The 18,223-nt window shown below is 33.7% G+C and overlaps 1 protein-coding gene across 4 annotated transcripts in view; it reads left to right on the top strand.

Annotated features, from left to right (window-relative positions):
* SPAG16 (sperm associated antigen 16) overlaps positions 1-18,223 on the top strand; it is a 1,146,423-nt gene that overhangs the window by 671,726 nt on the left and 456,474 nt on the right. For all 4 annotated transcript variants that reach the window (XM_031958103.1, XM_031958102.1, XM_031958104.1 and 1 more), the window contains exon 13: positions 15,557-15,683. In XM_031958103.1, the coding sequence (XP_031813963.1) occupies positions 15,557-15,683 (127 nt within the window). The remainder of the gene's footprint in view (positions 1-15,556; positions 15,684-18,223) is intronic.

Raw genomic sequence — 18,223 nt, 5'->3', positions numbered from 1 at the left:
ATATAATTCCATAGTGATCCTTGTATATGTTTTAGTAGTCCTGCTTCTATTGAATTTTACAGAACCATATTAAATAATATTGTTTAGAAAAAAAATAGATTTGGCCGACTTCGATCATTTGTTTAAATGGAAGGTCATAGATATCTAGTAATTAAGAGGGTTTCTCCAAAAGGTGATATACTGCAGGAAACAATTGCTGTTATTACCCAAATGACAGAACAATCTGTGAGGAAAATGGTGCTTCACATACAAAGCCTGATTTTTAGCTGTTCACAGATGGCAGAAGACACAGTACCAATAGACTAAACCAGGGCTGGGGAACATTTTTTTTCCTTCCAAGGGCCATTTGGATATTTAAAACATCATTCGCAGGCAGGCCATATAAAATTATCAACTTAGAGAACTCAAACAGTGGGAGGTTGTTGGGCTTAGCTTTCAGCTCATTATTGCCTGTGGTTGCTTCAGCAAATGATTTCCCCTGGCATTATATGGCCCTCAGGCTGGAAGTTCTCTACCAATGGACCAAACAATGAGACTATTGTAAAGAGATCCTACACTGTGCACTTAAAAGCAGCTCCCATTGAAATCTGTAATAATTTTATGAACACAGAACTATTTTCTGGACCAATTACAGAATATATACTTAAAATTTTGAGAAATATTGATACCCAAAATATCTACATTCATTTTAAAGAGGAAAATTGTTATTACAGATGAATTTCCCTTATATACAAAATAGGTGTTGTTTCAGAGAAATAATGGGTCTGAAAAAAGTATAGTCATAAATGACAGCATGTACTTTTTATTGATATACTGATAGTTTTTAAATGCTAGCATGAGTAATTGGGATTGTCACATATGAGTCTTTGAAGGAATGAAATGAGAGATCATAAAATATAAATATGTGACAGCCTATATTTATAAAAGTATAAAACAAACTGGCATTTAATGTCTTCAGTCAACTAGTTTGCTGTATTTGTCCATGAATACTGCCTACCAAGCTCTGTCCCTGATTTAGATAAATCATATATTGGACATAAAATTACATGTTGGGTAAACATCTAGAAGTGAACCTGTCTGCTTCATTTTCCTTTGAAATAGTATGCTTCTATCTGTTCACCAAAGTGGAGAGCCAAAGCTTTGTGATATTTAGTAAACTGTAGGATGTTGCAGAATTTCCATAGTGATGATACCTTTAATTTCTCAACAATCAGCCCTTAATATAAAATTATAGTTGATAGAAGAATTCATATAATATAATATTGAGTATAAAATGAAGTTTTGACTGTTTTAGAATTTTTTGTGATGTGATTTAAGAATACATTTTTTTGAAAATATAAGTTATACTGTGAGAGTGTTCACTACTTCAGTGTTTATGCAATTGTTATAGGGAGGAGGTATGATTAGCATAGTCCTGATAATAAAGCCTTGTAAACCATCCTGTAATTCATATTAATGGTGGTGAGAAACATTCTGGATGACCTATTTTAGTAGATTAAGAAATGCATGAACAAAGAACGATAAAGCTAAAGTTATTGCACAAAAAGGTATATTTAGTTTAATAAATGTAGTACAATAAGGAAAACAGTAGCCTATTATTTTAATAATCTGAAGTTCCATAATGTTTCTCAACTATTAAATCTTTTTGAAAATTTTGTTGGATTTTTTGTTAACTATTTATGTATAGCATTGAAATAAAGTTCCTGGTGCAATGATTTTCTCAAGTCATATTAGATCCCTCTCTTTTCTCCCTTATCCCAACATGATGACCCAGCTGTTCTGTGAGAGAAAACACTTTTTTTCCTGACTTGCTAATGTAATAGACATAGAAGCAGATGATTAATTCACATTCATTCATTCATCCAATACACATTTATTAGGTGCTTTACTATGTTCCTGATACTTGGGTCTTGGGAATACAAATGCACAAGTGAAACAGTCTTGCCCTCAAAGTTATGTTCTGCTGGAGGTGAGGAGTAACTTCATTGAAATCAATACAAATTTCAGAGTTAGCAAAAATTAATTTCTGGGTGGGTCAGAATCATCATAAGGTTTCCAGTAGACATATAGGGCAAGCTGTAATTCACAAGAATCACATTTAGGATATCCCCAGAAAAAATGTCTACCCAGATTTTGAAGATCTCTAGAGGAAGAAAATGTTTTGCTTCCCCCAACAGTCCATGCTATTTTTCAATAATGAATCATTACTATATTTTTGCATCGATCCATCCTAAATCTCTCTCTTTACCATTTGTATCTCTTGTTCCCATTCTTCACCATGAGACCAAGCAGGTAATTCTAATCTCTCTCCCATATGCATCAATCTTCAAATATTTAAAGGGCTGTGATAAGGAGAAAGGATTCTCCTTTGAATATTTGAATGTTGCTGATTTTCCTTTCCTAAGTCTCATCATTGAACATACACAAATTTCTTCAGCTTGAGCAATCCCAAGAGCTTCAGTCTTATTCTCATATGGCATGTCCTCAAGGCCATTTATTATCCTGAGCATAATATATCTCTATATATTCTGGTTAGGACAGAAAACAATGTGATTCTCAACTCTTATATTCTAGACTGGGGCTTCCTAAATTTTGTTCACTTGTGACTCTTGTTCATATGAAAACTGTTTATGCAATCTCAGGCATATAGGTATATAAAATCAGTATACAAATCAAAGATTTACTGATTATAAATGAATTTATAACAATTCTTTGGTATACATGTAATTTTATCATCCATTAAAGAAGAAACCAAATTTACATACTAATGAGATGGATGTGCTTATTTATTTTTACATGAAATTAAATCATAGTGAAATATTTGATATGTTTTACTGTTGCCAAATTTTTCCACATTCATAAAGGATTGCAGTGCATACTTTAAAAAGCATTGTTCTATGTTGTTCACTGCTATTACTGAACCTTCAGATTACAGTAATATTATCAATTAATAACATTAATGAAGCAAGCATCTATTATGCACCTATCATGCTCCAGAAACTCTACTGGTTTAGAGTGGATCACTAATGTAGAAGATATTGAAATACAACGTGTGAGGTTTGAGGCTTGAGATTTGGAAAGTGGGTATTGCTTTCTATGAAGAGGGGTTTCCTCTCACAGATTATCTAGGTCATCTTGTAGGAGGACAGGAGAGGCAACTGCTATTGTTCAAGAAAGCCAAAAACATTCCAACATGATCTTTATTCCCATGCTATACTTAAATAGCAGAGTTTTGAAGGAAACAAGAAGTTTTTGGGGGTCAAATTGAGGACAGAACATATGTAGGCACAGGAGTCAGCCACTACAGAGGCACTGACATGAGAAATGGAGTATCTTGAGTGAGGAATGACAAGAAAGTCAATCTAGCTGAAATGCAGAATGTGAATAGGGAGTTATAGATCATCAAGCTGGAAAAGTTGGTTATGGCCAGGTTGGAAAAGGCTTTAAAAAACAAACAGAAGAAATGATGTTTGATACTAAAGGCAATAGGGAGCCACTGAAGTCACATCTTGATCTGTAGTGTGTTTGTGGTCCATTAGAGTTCCAAGTCTGTGTTTTTTTTTTTCAGATGAATTGCTATTTAGCCATTTCTATTCAATTCGGTAAACATTTATCAAAAGCCTTCTATGTGCCAGGCACTATGTTAAGCACTGGGTGTATACTAAGAAAAAGAAAAACAGTACCTTCCCACTGGGAGCTTGTGATCTCTTCCATAAGTCAAAATCAGGCAGAGCTATTGATTAAAAATGAAACTATATGATTGTGTGAGTCCTTAATAAAGGAAGATGTTGGATGGATATTAATTGTCTGCCCTCCAGTTATTCAAACAGAAGGGGAAATCAACTGATGGTGAGTTGGGGAGGTGCTATCAAAGTCTGAATCAATCTACTTGTCGTGGGCAAGGTCATGGCTTTTGGTAGAGTTCAAATCCAACCACAGTTTCTAGCTGTGAGACCATAGAGAAGTCTGCCTCTGTTTCCCCAAAGTTAAAATGGAGGTAATAATAGTACCCACTTCACAAGGTTGTATCAAGTGACCTACCATATATAAAGTACTAAGTACAAGACTTGGAATATAGTAAATGTTTTCTAAATGATTATTTCCTACCTCCTTTTCTTCCTTCTTTTTTTCCTTCTTTCCTTGCTTTCTTCATTTTTTCCTTCCTTTTTGGAATCTCACTGCTAGCCATTTAGTTATTCATCTCTTCTATTTCCATGTCACCTATAAATTTGATATGTAAATCTTTTGAAAATATTAGATATCATAGAGTAAAAAGTAGCTAGAATTCCAGAGCAGTCTGACTAAGACTGCTTTCTTCAATAACATTGAGACGATAATGATTACTCTTAGGATCATGTCCTTGAAGCAATTTTAAATTCAACTAACTGTGTACTTTCCCATATCTCTCCATCTTATTTAAAAAGATGGACATTATGAAATGCTTTGCTGAAAATATCCTGAAATATTGAGATAAACTATCATTTCTAAAAATGAATAGTCATTAGTTTTCCTGCTAATTTTGTCCTGAATAAAACAACTTTATTTATCTCTGGGTTTTGGTTGGCCTTCTGTATTTATATCATGGTGCTTACTTCAAGAAGTTTGAAAGTACAATATAACTGGGAACTCAATACATAATTATAGGAGTGGTTATCTTGATACTGGAGGGAAATGATTTCTGAATCAGTGTTGTAAACATACAAAGATTCAACTATTTAAATCACATGTTTTGGAATGTTTCAAAAAATCCTATCTGCCCCAAAATATTTTTCTGTAGTATCTAGTATTATTATCCCATCAATTTGGCCAGAAATTACAGTTTGTCAAAGCCGTGATTTGGGATGGGGAAACTGATATATGTTTCCTAGGGAGTTAGAAAAAAAGGAAAAAAGAACTTGGAAGCCAGAGGAAAATATGTATGCCCTATTCTGGCTGGACTTCTAGGAATGTGGTAACACCATATTAGACAAGGGGCAGAACAAAGATTTTCTCCTTTATAGTATTGTGCACACCTTTGACCCAGTGAAGCCATGACCAGAGATCAAAAAAAGAGAAAAAGGACTTGTCTGTAAAAAAACCTCATATAGCAGCTCTTTCTATAGTAACAGGCACTCTTTTAGCTTTCAGTTATTTATCAACTGAGAAATGACTGGACAAATCATAATATGTATATACAATGGGATATTTTGCTGTAATAAACATATTTTGGACAAAGACAATGAAGGATTTTTTCTTTGACTATGCACATGTTACACACACACACACACACACACACACACACATATCTCAGAAAATTCATAAAACTGTTTGCCTCTGAGGAAAAAATTGGGGGAAAATAATAGTAATTCCATAGGCCTATATACATGAGATAGAAGATGTATATAGTCAACTTAGCTCTAATATTCCTTTGCAGACAGAAAGCACTTTTAAAAGATTTCTGTAATTGAATTAAATTAAAATTCATTTTAAAGAGCCATTGTTGAAGTGAAAAGAGCAAAATTCTGGTATGATGGCAAAAAAAGAGAAATGAAATGGAGCAGAATACAATGATTTATTTCTGACATGGAATTATGGAAAGTCATGGACCACATTTGGGTGTCCTCAAACTCACATGCTTCATTTTCAAACTGATGTCCATTTTACTCCATATGGGTTATTCTCATTTCAAAACAATGAACCACTAAGTTTGGCAAAGTGCTGATCATAACTAAAAGTTAGCAGTAAGGCATGCATTGAAGATGAAACAACCCTGTCAGAGCCAACAGAGATAAGAGAACAATATGAGATCATGAATTATTTATTTTCTGAATTCTATTGATGAATTTAGAGCTACCACTACATGAGAAAGAACACTTTAAAACATTTATGGATTTGGTATTTCCCTAAAAACTTAATGAATAGCAGGGGTCCTCAAACTACAGCCTGTGGGCCAGATGGAGCAACTGAGGATGTTTATCCCCCTCATCCAGGGCTATGAAATTTCTTTATTTAAAGGGCCCGCAAAACAAAATTTTGTTTTTACTATAGTCTGGCCCTCCAACAGTCTGAGGGACAGTGAACTGGCCCCCTATTTAAAAAGTTTGAGGACCCCTGAATTAGAGGGTTAGCTTGGCCTGTGTGAGTCTTTGGTATAGTCTTGTTTAATCTCTGTAATAATGGAGAACAGTTATTGTATAAATAATTCAAAACCAGAGATCATTCAAATATCTAATTTTTATAACACCAGATAGGTGCAGGGGAATAAGATGGAGAATAAAATTAGAATGATATCTCTATACATTTCCAAATCCTTTTTGCATAGCATAGGGGAGGAGTCCTTAACTTTCTTTGTATCATGGATCCTTTTGACAATATAGTGAAGATGAGATATTTTTTATGACAGCAATTTCAAATAAAATTTTTAAATGCACAAAATGGAGCATATTGGGTTTATAAATGAAGCCTATTGTGTTATATTGAAATATGGTTATAAAAAATAATAATAAAAACAGTTCAGGAATACCAGATTAAGCAGCTTTGGCAAGAGTCAGGTTAACACTTCCCTAATTCAACCATACCTATTGAGCTGAGGGAAAACAGAGAAACACAATGAACATTGTCATTTCTGTTTAGTCTGAAATCAGAGTACCAGTTCCTGGTCACACTAGTCATTTTGAAGCTTTGATACCACTCCTTGCTCCTGCCCTGGTTGCTTACTTTTCTTGACCAGTCACTGAGTCTCCTTAGAGTACAATTTTTTTATCTATAAAATGAATGGATTGGCCATCTCTAAGATCCACTCTAGCTTTATATCCTGTGATTGTTTTGAACTGCTTCCCAGGATATTTGTCATGCTTGCTCTGTCCTAATTAGCTACTGTTGTGGATTTTCCTCTTCTCTTTATTCTTCTCTCTCTTGTTACCTGTCTGCTGACCATTTAAATGCCCATTATCACATCCACAGGGATAGAGACTGACAGGAAAATAAAAGAGTTGCACAGTTCTAATTTGTCAATGCTATTACTTGTTAATTTCTAGTTAAAGATTTGGTTGTGAGTAGGTAGAAAGTGTTCCTCAAGGTAGGGTTGGAGAAAATCCTTGGATATCAATTATCCATGATATCCTTCTTCCTCATTATTGAAGATTCATAAAATTGAACTATCTTTTTAAAAACTAAACTAGGATATTGTTATTATTTACTTAAAAGTTTTAGAACATAAAAATTTTGAAATATCAACTTTTTAAAAGAAGAAAGAGAATGATCTTTAATAAGAGAATATTTCAATTCATAGATTATATACATTTATATATGTGCATAGGATTTTACATTTATATATGGCTACATAAAATTAACATCCTGCTTGCAAGAAAAAAGCTCCCCAAAGCCCACAAACAAAAACATCCAAGAGAGTTTTATTCTCTCTTAGGCTGAGTTTTAGTGAAAGGAATGATTTTCATGGTTCCACACCATAAGACACAGGTTCTTAAAAGTAAGTATCCATTTTACTTATTGATTTTCAGAAACTCTTCAGTCCAGTACTCCAGCATTTCATTCTGTTTCTTTCCTCATGACCCACTGCAGCAAAAGACAGGAAAAATAAATAGAACTATTCATATTTTTTGCTTGATTAAACTATGAAGTAGAGAGCAGATTACCTCGAAGGTTGATGGCGAGCACCAGTCAACATGTGCCTTTGAAGTAAGCAGAAAGTATTTATAGACAAATGAAGATTGCTGTTTTAATCATTAAATGAGAATTATGAAGAGCAAAAGTAAACATAAGAACTTCTGAGGATTCTAATCCTATTAGAAATCATAGTAGAAAGTGAGAATGATTGCAAATCAAAAAAGAGAGCATCATGAACAGATGGACTGTTATTTTAAAACTGAGTTCAGTGTGTAATGTGAACAATGAAAGTAAAATATTTTTGAAGTCAGTGTTGTTTAATGTTTTGTTCAAAAATCCCTTGTTGGGTTAGTATATTATGTATAATAACTTACAATGAGTTAAGGAATTTTTTTTCACAATTTCAGTAGGACTCCATCTAAATTAAATTTCTAATCTGAGTTTAAAAACGTTTCCAATACCAGTACCTGAATTCTCTAACACAGTTTGGAAATCAATAAAATAATCAATCATCGACATTGATTAAGTATCTTTTGTGTCTTAGACACTATGTTATTTCTGAGTATATACAGACGAAAATGAAACTGGTCTGTTACAAAATAAATACCAGGTGAGATGGGAAAGAAAAAAGAGGACATGGGAATGTAGGTGAATCAGAAAAGGCCTTGGATAGAAAGTGGTTCTTGAGTTGAACTTTGAAGGAAAGTTGAGATTCTAAAAGGTGGAGCTGAGCAAATGTAGGTAGTGGAGACAGTGGGCAGCTATAGAGCAGAGCACTGCATTTGGAGGCATGCAGCTTCATTTTTCAAATCCTGCCAAAAAATTATATGACCCTGGATAAATCCTTTCATCTCTCTCATAGTGTCTTTGTAAAATTAAAACAGTAATAGCATCCATCTCACAAAGTTCTTGTGATATTCAAATGAATTAATGCATATAAACCACTTTTCAAACTTTTAATACACTATGCATATTTTAGATAATATTACTGTTATTCCAAGATGACATCCATCTTGTGCGAAGGCATAATTGATGGTAAGAAAGCTTGACTGGCCATACCTCCATACCTTAGAATATAGGAAAGTTAGTCATGTATAATAAACCAGGAAAGATAGGTTGGAGTCAGGTTATGAAAGCCTTTACATGCCAAACAGAAAAGTTAGTATTTGATTCAAGAGCTCAGAGTGAAGTATACTGAGGAGAGGGAATTGTCAACCCTGAGCTGTGGGAACATCCTACTTCCAGCTGGGTGGGAGTGGATTTAAGAGGGGAGAGACTTATTCAAGGAAATCAAGGAGTCAATTATTGTCATGATCTAGGGAAATATCATCAGCCCTTCCAAGTATGTGGAATTTGGAATTTTTTAACCAAAGAAATAAAGATACAATAGAATGTAAATAAGTCAATATATAACATCAAGGATCCTCATGTTGCTACATATTGACTCAAGTTGCAGCTCCAGTTTTTGTCTGAAATCAATATCACTCATTTAGGGGATAGATGGAGACTAAGGGGCTGGACTAGAATGGTAGCCTTGAGAATGGAGAGATGAGGATAAGTGAGAGAGATATCATGGAGGTAGAAGTGACAAGATTTGCCAACTGATTGGATAGGTGGAAGGTGAATGAGTACTCTGGATAACTCCCAAGATTGCAAGCCCTTGTGACTGGAAGTATGGTAGAAACAAGGGCATATGTGCTTAGAGGGAAAAATTAGCTTCATTTTGAACATATTGAGCTAAAAATGCCTACGGAATATCTAGCTATATCTGGCTAATAGGCAGCTATCTATGGTGGACTGGGACTCAGAAGAATATAGAATGCTTTTTTACAGATTCGTTTGTTTTCCAGATATTTCTTTAAGCATGAGAATCTTTAAAATAATTAACTTTTATACGTGGAAACAGTTCTGAAATATATATATATATATATGTGTGTGTGTGTGTGTGTGTGTGTGTGTGTGTGGTGTGTGTGTGTGAGTGTGTATATATATATATATATATTTCTAGGTTTTTAAATGAGATTATATTGGCCAGAATTTAAACATTTCTTGAAGTGTGAGCATTATCACAGTAATACCTCAACCATCTAGAGGAAATATTTTCAGTATCAACAATAATAGCTACCATTTATCTAGTGCTTTAAGATTTACAAAATATTTTAAATATATTATCTGATGTGATTCTCATAATGACCCTATGTGTTAGGTGCTATTGTTTCATTGTTGTTCATTTGTTTCATTATTGCCTGATTCTTTGTGGTCTCACTAATATTATCCATTGTAAAGTGCAATATATGTATTGGGAAAAATTTTACTTACTTTCAAGTTTGATTTTCAAATTTAAGTTCTCCATAGAAATTTTTATTTTGGATTCTTAATTAAATATTTGCGAAAGCTTTTTTAAAGAGTTGGAGTCAACATTTGTCCTTAGGGATTTCTTTTAATATTCATTATCCTCCCTTGCTACTCTATAACCTTATTGTAAAAGGTCTAAGATCATGTAAGACTCCAGTAATCTTAATTTTACTTAAGTCACCATTTTGGTACAAATGAATACTGGTACAAACCCGGGATGTTAAAAATATAATTTAATAACTAAACATTAACCCTCTTATTAAAATTAAACAAAAACTTTCTGCCTCATACTACCAGCTAATTTTTCATAAAGGTGGGGCATTTAGATAAAATTCTCTTCTCCCACAGAAAGCTAATGTACAAGAAATAGACTTTAAATGAAAGTGTATCTCATCTAGGAAAGCAGACAACATTGTTTTATGGGCAGTTGGAGGTTCGAAGAAATAGCAATCACTCAGCTACCAGAGGAATAAATTAAAGCTGGGGGTAGAGAAAGAGAAGAAGGAAAGAGGGTGAGATGAAGGATAATACAGGAGGTAAGTTAAGAGAGAGGAAAATGGCTCATGAACCTGCTCATCACTGCACAATAGGTTGACCGCAGAAAGGGAAACAGAGAAAATTGCATCTGGCTTCAGTGTTTATGTTTTTGATAGAAATGTGCAAATCATTCCCTTCCCTTCCAGTGCTGTCATGGTCCATCACGTTAGTCCATTTTCACCTTGTGAAGGAATTCTGAATGGGCCTTCCTGCTCTGGCAGCTAATTAATCTCTCCCAAGCCTGTTCTTGCAGTCTGTCTGCCTGGGATGCCCCTATACCTTAAGCCAGTGATTCATGACAAATGTACTTTTTCCCCCTTCTGTGTAGTGTTCTCTTCCCTTAAGGTAAATGAAGACACATTCTCCCTCTTGTCTTTTGAAAACTTCATAAATTTTAATTTCTCAGTAAGATATTTGTAACTTACTAGCAAAATGAACATCCCTTAAAATTGCTTCAGTTTTAATGAAAACCAACAAATACTCAATATGTCACAGATAAGACTTAACTCAGTGTTTGGGAGACTCTGAAAGAAAATATGGGAGAGAAAAGATTTTAGACTGACTACCAAACTGAAAGTTGGCCTCATTGTTATATGCCTATGAAACCTGGACAATCTACTAGCTCCATGCCAGGAAACTCAATCGCTTCCATTTGAATTATCTTAGAAAGAATCAGAAGATCAGCTACAGGATATAATACCAGACAACAGGGCCTTTCTCAAACTAAACTGCCAAGCATTCCAGCTTTACTGCAGAGAATGAAACTCCATTGAGCCAGCTATATTGTTTGAATGACAAATGTACACTTGCCAAAAAGACTATTTATGAAGAGCTCACACAGATTAAGCATTCACAAGGTGGTCAGCAAAAGCAATACAAGGACACTTTCAAGGTCTCTCTTAAGTATTTTACAATTGGTTGTATGACATGGGAGATGCTGGCACAGGACCGCCCAGCATGGATGGCGTGCCCTCATCAGGAATGATGCTGTATTCTATGGGCAAAGTAGAATTGAATTAGCTCAGAAGAAATATGAGACGCCCAAAATTAGAGAAGCTATCCAAATGCTCATAGGGACTATTTGTGAACAACTTGTGGCAGAGCACTCAGAGCTCCTAGTGGTCTGATCAGCCACAGTTGTATACACTAATTTGACTTTAACACAGGGATATCATTTTGGTGCTCTTTGAGAATGGAGGGCAACAACATCAGTATCAATTCTCTCTATATAAAATATAAAGAATATTTTTCATATGTACAAAAGTGATAACCATTAAGAATAGATACTTAGTACTTGATTGTTTATGTTGTATATGAACATTAATTTGTTTTGATATTAAATTTTTATACCTAGGTTCAAATCTTATCTCTGCTAATAACTACCTTTAAGACTGTCAAATCATAGATCCTTTATGAGCCATAATTACTACATCTGTAATGTGAAAGTGTTGAATACTGTGACCATTGTGGTCCTTTCCAAATCTACATCTATGATTCTATGAGCTTATGATTATTTAGTAGGGTTGGATGGAATTTTTGTTTGTTTTGTCTTTCTATACCTCTATCCAGCACTTACAATATAAGCGATACCTCAAGGTTCTGCCCTAGGTTCTTTTTTTCTCTTTATACATTGTAAATCTCTTCTTGACTTCTGTGGCTTCAGCTCATACCTCTGTCCAGTTCAATGTTAAATTTATGTTTCTATCCTTTTTATCTCAGGCAACAAAATGGTGGAATGAATAGAATATAGTTAGGAAATACTGATTTCTAATTCTGCCTCAGATATTTATTAATTGGATTATCCTCATTTAGCCTTTCTTAGTCTTAGTTTTCCTCATCTGTAAAATGGGAATAATAACAGTATCATAGTATCTTCCTCAGTGGCTTGATATAGGGACCAAATGAGATAATAGAGGTAAATCATTTAGTAAACCAGCTGCCTTTCTTATTGAGTTTTATGTCAACACTGACATTTCCATTTTGTTCTTTAATGGTACTTCAAGTTCATGACATTTGAAATAATCTTCCTCACATACCATCTTTACACTTTAAAATGTTAATTTTCCCAATTACATGAAAAAAAATGTTTTTAACATTGCCTTTCCTTAAATTTTGCATTCCAAACTCTCTTCCTCTTTCCCTTCTTCTTTTTCATTTAGAAGGCAAGCAATCTGACATACATTATACTTGTGTAGTCATGCAAAGTAAATTCCCATATAAGTCATTCTGTAAAAGAAAACAGAGACAAAATCCCCAAGAAAAATAAAGAAACTAAAGCAATTGACCTGCATTTAAATTCTACCAGTTCTCTCTGGAGATCGACAGCACCTTTCATAATACGTTCTTCAAAATTATCTTGGATCATTGTATTGCTGAGAATAAGTAGGCAGTTCATAGTAGACCATCATATAATGTTGCCATTACTGTGTACATTATCCTCTTGGTTCAGCTCATTTTATATTAGTTATTTTCATGGTTTTTCTGAGAGCATCCTGCTCATCATTTCTTAAAGAACAATAGTAAACCATCACAACTATATACAAAAACTTGTTCAGCCATTCCTCAATTGATGGACATCCCCCTTCAATTTCCACTTTTTTGCCACCACCAAAAGAACTGCTTTCAATATTTCTATATACATAGGTCATTTCCCTTTTTCTTTTTATCTTTTGGAGATCTAGACCTAGTAATAGTAATGATTGGTCAAAGGGAATGGATGATTTTATAGTTCTTTTGGCATATTTCCAAATTGCCTTTCAGAATGGTTGCATACAGTTGAATACAACTTCACTAGTGATACATTAGTATTTTAGTTTTCCCATATCATCTCTAACATTTATTATTTTCCTTTTCTATCATATTTTAAAATCTGACAAGTATAAGGTGGTAGCTCAGTTGTTTTAATTTTCTTTTCTTTCATCAATAGTGATTTAGGGGATTTTTTATAACTGCAGATGGCTTTAATTATTTGCTTTGAAAACTACATGTTCATATCCTTTGACCATTTATCAATTGAGGACTGACTCATTTCTATAAATTCAATTCAGTTTTCTATATGTTTAAGAAATGAACTCTTTATTAGAAAAACCCAATATAAAAATTATCCTATTTTCTTCATGTTAATCTGCTCTCCCACTCTCCTTTTACCGTGTCCATTTTCAAAACTGTTTTGCTTCTTTTATCTCCCCCAAACTACCCTTATCTCTATTGGCATTTCTCTCTTCTCTTATATTTTTTCCTATTTCCTATATGTTAAGATAGAATTGTGCATCCAAGTGAGTGTATATATTATTCCTTTGAAACAATCTTGATTAGAGTAATATAATTGTGTTCCCCTATCATTCCCCATTAATGTAAAATCTCTTTATGCCTCTTTCATGTCAGAGAATTAATTCCATTCTGCCTCTCCCTTTCTTCTTCTCTCAGTACATTCTTCTTTCTCATCCCTTAATATTTTTTAGATAATGATACTTTCACATTCAACTCACTCCTATGCTTTCTGTTTAAGTATAGTTCTAATTACCTAAATAGAAAGTTTTGGGGAGTTGTAAATATAATTTTCCCATATAGAAATATAAACAGTTTAACCCTATAGAATTCCTTATGATTTCCATTTCCTGTTTATACTTCTTTGATTTTTCATTTTGTATTTGAAAGTCAAATTTTCTATTCAGCTCTAGCCTTTTCATCAGGAATGTTTGAAAGTCCTTTATTTCATTGAATATCGATTTTCCCCTGGAAAGATTTATACTCAATTTTGTTGGGTAGGTGATTCTTGCTTGTAATTCTAGTTTCCCTTTCCACCAGAACATCCTATTCCAAGTCCACCAATACTTTAATATAAAGGCTGCTAAATCTGACTGTGGATCTAGGATATTTGAATAGATTTTTAAAAAATTGCTTACAGTATTTTCTCCTTGAGCTCAAAGCTCTGGAAATTAGCTATAATATTTTTAGAAATTTTCATTTTGGGAACTCTTTCAGAAGATGATTTAAGATTACATGACAGTGTTCAGTGTAGACATTATCCCAATAAAAACAGACAAGGTGAAACATATCTCAAATCAGTATTCTTTCTTTTTCCATTCCCTAAAACAGAGCTTTGTCTAAAGTATGAACTAATGATGTAATGTGATCCTTGACCCGTCCTAACTTCCCAGAAGTGTTTGGATATGAATGGGCTGATCTTTTCCTTCCCTTTCATACTGCCCCTTCCCAAAATATCCAATGCCTACTCATCTTTCAAGGCCAACCTTCAATCTTTTCTCTTTCATGAAGTTTTAGTTGGTTTTCCCTGCAATCATTTATTCTTAATTTGAACATTTTTCACAAAATTTTCCAGCATCTCTGTAGAGTCACATTTGAAGTGACATATTCTAGTCCATTAGTGTACCTCTTCACCAAAATCTTGCACATGAGCTCTTTTTGTAGGATTCCTGGGTATGCTTAGGAGAAGATGAAAAGAAAATCTTTATATTTAGCATTAGAAGACTATAAAAGAGAGAAGCAATGACTTATGGATGCTTTGTCACCTTTTTCCTAACCACCTTTTCTTCTAAAGCATGCCTTAAAACTAAAAATTAGAAAAAAAAACAAAGAAGTAACATCTGTTGTTACTGATAAATTGACTGGTTTTCGTTAAGCTAAAAAGATCCCTTAAATAAATTTCCAAAAGGCACAAAATGACTACAGGACTTCATGGTTAGTGATTTTCTATATAAGTTATCTATCAGGTTGGTTTAGGGGAAATAACCTAGAAAAATCTTTGGAAAATATAAGATCTCCTTTTCCTCTCCTTAACTTCTGATTGATTAGCAATAATGGCTACTTATTACAAAATTTGTTTTAAAAAGAATAAATAGAAAAAAATGCAGGTGTGATTTTGGGGTGAAAACCTATTTTTTAATGTAATGCTATTACATTCTTTTTCATATTTCCTCTTATTTTGATTTTGTTTTGTTTTGTTTTTAATTCTCATATTTAGGGAAAATCCTTTCAATATTTTCCATTTTACTTTTGCTCTTACCTTTCCCACTCTTTTTTTGTTTTTCATCTACAGTGAAAGGTGCAGATATACATTACGTGGTCACACAGACTCAGTCAACAGCATTGAATTTTTTCCTTTCTCCAACACTCTTCTCACCGGTTCTGCAGACAAATCTCTGTCTATTTGGGATGCTAGAATGGTAAGTTAATTATTTGATATATATGCAGATGTCAGGATTACAGTTAGTGTTTCCCTGCCCCCTGCCCCCACTCCCCACAAATGGTATGTGTAACTAATGGGCAAGCAAGTAAGGGAATTGAGTGTGGAGTGCTAAGTGGATCCTTGGACCTGTTTCTTAGAAGATTATAGATGGTCTAATTTCTGTATATCTTTGTCAGGCTAATGGGAAGACTTCACTTTTGAGTATGACTGTTTCTTTCTTTATTGATTGATTCATTTATTAAAAATATTGATCCAGCATTTGTTGCATGAAAAGTGTTTTGTTAGATGTTATGAGAGAAATAAAAATAGAAAACTTTATCCCCAAAAATGTTAAAACTAGAATTTAACACAAGGGACTCTGGGAGAATACACATTGAAATGTGTTCCTGAAATTGGAGAAACATTAACTTGTAATGCAATGTGATTTCCAATGTTTCACTCGTGTGAGTTTTCCTTCTATTTATACAAACTACAATCTTGGTATGTCTTCATTACGTTCAATACTTGTACTCCTCCTCCCATTGATCTTCCACATGTGATTTACTCAACATCTCATTCTTGTCTGTATTTTTAAACCTTTTTATGGGTGCTGGGGTCACCAGTGGGGGTCTAGATGCCCACCCTTCTCTTTTCATTCTGACTTCTTGCTCTGCTCACCTTTGCCAATGATATATTTCATAAATATGCAATGCAATTTTCTTTTTGCCACTTGTGCATAGATTGTCATAGAGTAATGAAATGATCCACAGAAAACCTTGCTTTACTGGGATGGAACACTTCCCATGAAACCTAAGTAGCCAGGCTATGGAACTTGACATGCACATTCTGAAAGAAGAGCACCAAGCCAGTTAATCAGGGCTTTCTTAGTCGGTTAGTTCTATACCATGTTAAATATTCAACAACCTACTGACTTCTATCTTATATTTTCTCATGTAATATAACAGAGCAGGATGAACATAGAAACTACTTGTAATTACTGATCTTTGCTCACTTAAGAGTGTGCAGTCCCTGGTTAATGCTTGGGCAAATGTCAATCCTAACAAAACCAAGTATTGCTATGTCTCATGATTTAATATGAACACTGGGGATGAGTATTCAGCATGATACAGATGCAAAATGTGATGAGATTTTATCTACCAGTGTAGATCATCACAGTCATAGGTGCTTTTTCAGCTTTATGGAAACTTCCAGACTAGATGATCTCATCATGCTTCTTCCTGACTCATTAAACTTCAATGGCTCCCTACTACCCCCAAGATAAAATAGAAACTTTTCTATTTTTACTGTTTTACATTTTTAAACATTTTTATTTAAAGTTTTGAGTTCTAAATTCTTTACGTTCCTTCCCACCTCTGTAAGACAGACAACAAGCAATCAGAAGTAGGTTGTACGTGCACAAATAAGTAAAACATTTCACTAATATTTCACTATTTTACTAATTCACTAGTGGTCATTTTGTACAAGAAGACTTGAATAAAACAAAAATTGAAATAAAGCAAAAAAAAATTAGCACACTTCAGTCTGTTTTCAAACAATATCAGTTCTTTCTTTGGAGACAGATAGTATGGTTTATCATTAGTCTTTTGGTATAGTCCTAGAGCATTGTATTGTTGAGAATAGCTTAGTCATTCTCAGTTCCTCACTGAACAATATTGGTATTACTGTGTATAAGTTTTCTTGGTTCTGTTCGCCTCACTTTATATCATTCACATATGTCTTTCCAGGTTTTCTGAAATCACCCTGTCCATCATGTCCCATAGCACAATAATATTCCATTAAAAGCATATACCACATCTTATGTAGCGATTCCCCGATTTAGAGCCATCTCTTTCATTTCCAATTCTTAGCCACCACAAATAAGTATCATAAATATTTTTGTACAAATACACCCATTGCACTTTTTGAGATATCTTTGGGATATGAACCTAATTGTGGTATTGCTTGGTCATAGGGGATGACTTGTATTTTTCTAAATTTTATTCAGTTCTCTCTCTATATATTTGAGAAATTGTCTTTATCAGAGGAACTTGTAAGATCCCCCTCTCCCCCCCCAAGGTTTTGCCTTCCTTCTAATTGTTTTTTTGTGAATTTAAAAAATATATAATCAACAATGACCTATTTTACATTTTGTAATTTTCTCTGATCTAGTCCTAAATGTTTCCCTTATTCATAAATCCTACAGATAAATTATTCTATGCTCTCTTAATTTGCTTATTATATCAACCTTTATTGAAAATCGTATACCCATTTTGACATTTTGGTATGCAGTGAGAGATTTTAGTTTATATTTAATTTCTACCAAACTCTTTTCTAGTTTTCCCAGAAGTTTTTGTCAGATAATGAGTTTTTTTGTATGTTTCAAAAGCTTGAGTCTTTGGTTTTGTCATATACTAGTTTACTATGGCCATTTACTTTAATGCGATTTGCACCAAATCTATTCCATTGATCCAGCATTTTATTCTTTAGCCAATACAAGAAACTGTTTCTAGACTGAAAGATGTTTTCTTATGTTCCATG

Source organism: Sarcophilus harrisii, chromosome 3 (genome assembly GCF_902635505.1).
Source record: "Sarcophilus harrisii chromosome 3, mSarHar1.11, whole genome shotgun sequence".
NCBI lineage: Eukaryota > Metazoa > Chordata > Mammalia > Dasyuromorphia > Dasyuridae > Sarcophilus > Sarcophilus harrisii.
The sequence above is the reverse complement of the archived record's forward strand: the minus strand, read 5'-3'. Positions and strand labels throughout refer to the sequence as shown.